This window comes from Alligator sinensis, unplaced genomic scaffold (assembly GCF_000455745.1).
Source record: "Alligator sinensis unplaced genomic scaffold, ASM45574v1 scaffold1581_1, whole genome shotgun sequence".
NCBI classification, from domain to species: Eukaryota; Metazoa; Chordata; order Crocodylia; family Alligatoridae; genus Alligator; species Alligator sinensis.
Window position 1 is genome coordinate 701,611 of NW_005842641.1, and position 6,033 is coordinate 707,643.

At 47.3% G+C, this 6,033-nt stretch overlaps 1 protein-coding gene across 6 annotated transcripts in view; it reads left to right on the forward strand.

The window, feature by feature from the left end:
• Nucleotides 1-6,033, forward strand: part of TTBK2 (tau tubulin kinase 2) — a 171,699-nt gene that overhangs the window by 90,869 nt on the left and 74,797 nt on the right. For all 6 annotated transcript variants that reach the window (XM_025215335.1, XM_025215333.1, XM_025215334.1 and 3 more), the window contains 2 exons: nucleotides 1,731-1,823; nucleotides 3,750-3,875. In XM_025215335.1, the coding sequence (XP_025071120.1) occupies nucleotides 1,731-1,823; nucleotides 3,750-3,875 (219 nt within the window). The remainder of the gene's footprint in view (nucleotides 1-1,730; nucleotides 1,824-3,749; nucleotides 3,876-6,033) is intronic.

The following is a 6,033-nucleotide window of genomic DNA, read 5'->3' on the forward strand; positions in this document are numbered from 1 at the left end:
TGGTAGTCTGGCGCCTTGCTGCTGCCTCTCTACAATCCCAGTGAGGGCCTTGTCCTGCCCCTCACTTAGGAACACTGAGGCAAAGAACTCATTGAGGAGTTCAGCCTTGTCCCCCCTGTCCATCACCAATTGCTTCTGCCCATTTAGTAGGGGTCCTATTCCACCCTGGGCCTTCCTTTTACTCCCTGTATATCTAAAAAACAATTTTTTGTTATCCTTAACTTGGGATGCCATCCTCAGCTCCATGCTAGCTTTGGCCTGTCTAACTGCCTCCCTACAAGCGTGAGCAGAGGAGGTATACTCCTCTTTAGTAATCTCTCCCCGTTTCCACTTTTTATATGCCCCCCTTTTAGCCCGTAGACTGCTCTGGATTTCTCTGGTCAGCCAAGGAAGACTCTTGGCCCCTTTCCCCCTTTTTCCCTGCATCGGGATCGTCTACCTCTGTGCTGGAAGGATCATTTCCTTAAGGCACAGCCACCCTTCCTGGGCTCCCATCTCTTTAAAACTCTTACTCTGCAGTGCATCCTTGACTAAATGCTTGAGTTCATTGAAATCAGCTTTCCTAAAGTCTAGCACTTTCACCCTACTAGTTACCTTACCCACTTGATGTCTTATGGTGAATTCTATTATTTGGTGATCACTGTCCCCCAGGTGACCACTGATCTGTAGGTCTCCTACCATATCATCCCCCATTGCCAATGCAGGTCCAGTAAGGCGAGCCAGGTCATATGCCAGCCAGGTCCTTTGATCCTTGAACAGTGTAATTCACTGTGAATACCAAAGGAGGCTCCTAAGAGCATGGGGTGCGGGGGTCATGGAGCACTGGGGGATGTAGGTAGACCAACCAGCTCTTTGTTTCACTCTGTTGAAAAGTGCAAATGTAACATGAAGCCCTTCAGAGTTGTTACTGTTTTTTCCCAGGTCATTGTTGAAGCAGAGCAGTCATTTTTTAAGTGCTTCATTGGCCAAATATGTCTGCACCCTTACTTTTTGGAACACTTAAAGGATATGTCTGTCCATGACCATACTGTGATGGAGAAATTGGAATAATCTTCTACAGACAGTGTAGTGGGATTGCACTTCATAGTAAATTGTATATTGTAACTGTATTTTAACATATTTCCCCTTCTGATTTATTATTCTACTTTCTGAAGTTGTGAGAAAAGCAGGTAGTGTTTTTGTAGCTCCAGTAGTTCCTTTTTTAATTATTAGGGATGTTTATACACATGTTCCCGGAGTGGGGAGGGGAGAAGGGGGGCGCTTTAATTAGAGCAGCTCTGAGAGTGCTCTAAGTAAAGTGCTCGGAGCATCTTGTGTATCAGTGTCCCTGCACTTCAAAATGATGGTGAGGGCACTTTAACTAAAGCTCATCAAATGATCTTTAGTTAAAGCACCACCACTGCCATTTTGAAATGCAGGAATGTTGATACATGAGATGCTGGAGGCTGCTAAATCACAGTAATTACCAAGCTCCAGTAGACTCAGTTAATTGAGTCTGCTCCAACATGCTGCCATTATAGCGCGTCGGAGCAGCCTTGCTGCTTGTGTATAGGTACCCAAGGGTTTTGACATTTTTTTAAAATTTAAAGCAGTTCTGTTGTGAACACACAATAGTGGTGTCTCTAGAGAAATGCAGGATTTAGCTAAGCTCTTTAGCTCTGATTGGATAAGTAAGGTCAAGAATGGCACTCCCTAGGTTTAACAAAATTACACCCATTTCATTTTCACAGGAAATGGGGCGACATGATGACCTCTGGTCTCTGTTCTACATGTTGGTGGAGTTTGTGGTTGGACAACTGCCTTGGAGGAAAATAAAAGACAAGGTAAAGGGGGGACTAGGGAAAATTTGCTTCAGTTTGTGCACAAATATTTTCACACAGATTCCATCCAAGAATCATGAAAATGTTATGAATCAGTGTTACATAATTGTTTCTAGTGTTTTCTCACTTCACAGCACTGATATGTCATAACATTTTATAGCGTGTTAAAATATATATTCAAGACAGTTGGTATATGAATTAGATTGAGCTTATACTTTTACATATGTATTATAGAGCAGTGGTTCTCAACGTTTTTTGTTCTAGGACTCATTTTAAACATTGATGGCCAGTCCTGACTCAGTGTGTGGGGCAGGGGTGAGGAGAGCATGGGGGGCCCCAAGTAGCCCTTTGGAGGCTGGAACTCTGCCATCCTGCAAGGGAAAACCACCCTTTCCCAAATTTTTCTCTTTTAAAGGAGAATCTATTTTGAAAGTTTGTTCGCAACCCTTTCAGATATTCTTGTGACCCATGGATTGAGAAATGAGGGAAAAAATGTAAGCATGCATCTGTTACTCTATATGCAGATCAGTGCCTTTTGCCTTCCTGTGCCTTACTTATAAAATTTCATTTCTAGGTTGATGGTCCATTTGGGAAACAGGCATTCACTATGTATTACTGGATGCATTTAACCCGGTTGATCTGTGGCTGTGCTATGAAGCAGTTTTCATACAGGAGACACAAAGAAAAAACAACTTTTGATGCACTGAATCAGTTACCATATTTACTCAATTCTAAGAGATGGTTTTTCCCCCCCCATTTAACATGGGGAGGAGGGGGCGCTCCTTATCTTACAATTGCATAAGAAAGGGCTGAGGGGACAGTTGGCTGCTGTGGCTCAAGTCCCAGCCCCTGTCCAGGGTCTGGCTATAGCTGCAGATGCTGCCTGTCCCTTCCCCCCTCCCTGCTGCCTCTGAACCCTGCAAACCCTCCCTATAGCCTCGTTCCCTCATTTCCACTCAATCCACGTGGCCTCAGCTCCCATGCCTGCCCCTTTCCCTCTGCCTTACCTTTGCTCCACTCTGGTAGACTCCATGCACACTGTAGTCTGGGTCACTGAGCATGGCCCTAGCCTAGCCCCTGTAGCAGCAATGCGGGGGCAGAGAATAGGGCCAGAGCCTGTCAGTACAAAGCAAGGGTAAGAGGAGGGAACAGAGGCTGAGGGAGAAAGGTGGATCCCAGCGGCTGCAGGAGGTAAGGCAGGGGCAGGGAGGGCAGGCATAAGCAGGGGGCAAGCCACTTGACCTTCCGATAACATCTGCCTCCCCCCTGCAGGGATTGGGGGATGACTCTAATTAATCAATAATTAGATTCTATACATGGAACATTATACAAATGTATAGTTTTTTATATATATATATTTATTACTTATAATTTATAATTTTTTTGTATATAGAATCTAATTTTGGGGGGGTTGTCTTAAATTCAGGGTCATTTTGGATTCAAATAAATGTGGTACTTCTTTGAGAAAAGCACTTCTTCATATACGTGGTTATACTAGTAAATGAAGGTGTTCTGCACTGAAGATTGCTCCTACTATTCTGACCTCAGAAACTACAGGCATAATGTTATTGGACTGAACAGCATCCTAAAAATCTACTAAGTAGAGGTGGATTAAAGAACGTAAATGTGTGTCCATAATTTGTTAAGAGTCATGATGGCTAATCATATACAGTGGTGTCAAACAAAATCAAAAGAAAAGTAAATGAAATTAGAATTTAGATATTGAAATTGAGTCTTTGTAAAACATTTTACATCAGGCATCTAGGGCAATGATAGGAGTTCTGGTCCTATCATATCCCAAAGGATTAATTAACTCCTCCCACATCCCACCAAGGATATTGCACATCCTTTGAGATATATGGTGTGATTATTCTGCAGCTGAGAATGGAGTTATGCTAATGGAGGGTTTTCTGTTTTAATTGTTCCTAGGAGCAAGTGGGCTCTATTAAAGAGAGGTATGAGCATCGGCTCATGTTGAAACATCTGCCTCAAGAATTCAACATCTTTCTAGATCATATCTCCAATTTAGATTACTTCACAAAGCCTGATTACCAGGTAAGCATTTTTTGCAAGGTTTATTTTGTATTTCAAATGTTTAAATAATTCTATGCCACTTGGATTTTCTCATTCTGTATCCACGGTTATGATGATTGCAGACTCCTGCATCAAACTGTTTTAGTGGCCATCTGGCTCTGATGCATGTTTGACATATTGAAGATGTCTGTCTGTCTGTGGGTCTGTCTGTCTGCCTGTCTGTCTCTTTTTTTCCAATTTGGGAAACGGTTTGAAGCATAACTGCTTGGTGCTTTGAAATCCAGATTTTACCCTTGATGTCACGTGGCTCTTTACATGGAGGGGAGTCCACTGTTGTAGCAGGCTCCACTGTGTGCTATTTGAAAAGGATTGGTTAGATTGTTTTTGTACTAATGGCTACACTGGCAATTTGCCAGGATCTTGAGAGTGCCAACTGCTATAAATAGTATGGAACAGATTGTGACTGTCCTCATTTTTTGATACTAAAGTGTGGCCTGCAAAAATTATACATATCAGGACAAGGTGTTATCAAATTTGCTTAGTTAAGGTAAAGTACTGCAGGCTGGGATTACTAGCTCATTTCTCTATTAAACTGGTGGTAGCTAACATGAAGAATCCATATTTTTGAACCACATTTCAACATTGAATGCCTCAAGAATAATAATTGTGTACTGCAATTCAGCGACCAAAAAATGGCAGAAGGAAGGTTACTTATTGTAGGATTTCTGATCATAGTGAATTGTATGCCTGACATGGATATTAATAAATAAAGTGCTATACACAGTCTTTGAAACATAATTTACAAAGTTTCTTCTGCTCCAACTAATCACAACCTTGGTTAAAACCACCTTTGAGATATACACCGCTCTGACATCATGCATCATCATAGTATTATGATGCTATATTACAGGAGTGGGCAATTATTTAGGGTGGAGGGCCGCATACCCAATTTTGGCAAGCTGTCAAGGGCCGCATGGGTAGCCCTGCCCCTTGACGGGTGCCCCGCCTCCTGGTCACCATTTTGGGACCAATGTCTTGGGACTAATGTCTCAGGGCCAGCACCGGTAGGGTCATGTGGGGTGCAGGCTGCCAGGGGTCTGTGGAGCCAGGCTGGGCTGCACCAGCAGGGAGATGGGGGAGCTGGCCCGGCTCCATAGAGCCCCTCCTGGCTGAGACCCTGTACCTCTGCTGCCCGGCTTTGGACCCTGCTGGCACTGGCCCTGGGACACCAGTGCGGGCCCTGTGGTCCCACACCCGCTCACTCCCAGTGCCCCCCAGCCCCCCGGTACAGGCGGGAGGCAGTGCACAGCCCTGACCCCCTGCTTGCTGGCGGGGAAGGAGCTGGTGCGGAGCACAGGGAAAAGCGGCCCCTTGGTCACCCCGTGGCTGGTGCTCCCTGCTGCAGCCGCTCGCAGGCCACGTAGGGCTGTCCTGAACAGGCACAGCAGCCCCATGCGGCCTGCAAGCAGCTACAGTGCGGGGTGCTGGCCATGGGACGGGCAAGGGGCTGCTTTTCCCCTGCACTCAGCACCAGCTTGTAACCTGCCCCTGCTGCCAGCCTGGGTCCCATGCTGGCTCTGGGCTCACCCATCTGGGCTGCGCACAGTGGCAGCAGCTGCAGCCCCTCCGCTTGCTGTGCCAGGCAGTGTTTGCTGCTGCTGCCTGTCCGGAGCTCATGTGCTGGGCAGCCCAGAGGTGGCACTGCCAGCCTCACCGCAGCCTAATGTGGCACATGCTCCAGGTGGGCAGCAGCAGCAAACACTGCCTGGCACAGCAAGCGGAGGGGCTGCAGCTGCTGCCACTGTGCGCAGCCCAGATGGGCGAGCCCAGAGCCAGCATGGGACCCAGGCTGGCAGCAGGGGCAGGTTACAAGCTGGTGCTGAGTGCAGGGGAAAACTGGCCCCTCACCCACCCTGTGGCTGGCGCCCCGCACTGCAGCCGCTTGCAGCCCACATGGGGCTGCCTGTGCCTGCTCAGGACAGCCCTGTGAGGGCTGCAAGCACCTGCAGCAGGGAGCGTGGCCACAGGGCAGGGGAGGGGCCACTTTTCCCTATGCTCCACACCAGCTCCTTCCTTGCCCTTCCCCTCCACCTCCTTACCTGAGCTTCCTGCACCGGGGCAGTCACATGGTCCCGGGCCAGAAGCCGCTGCTGAGGCGTCCGGCTGGGGAGGGGGACGG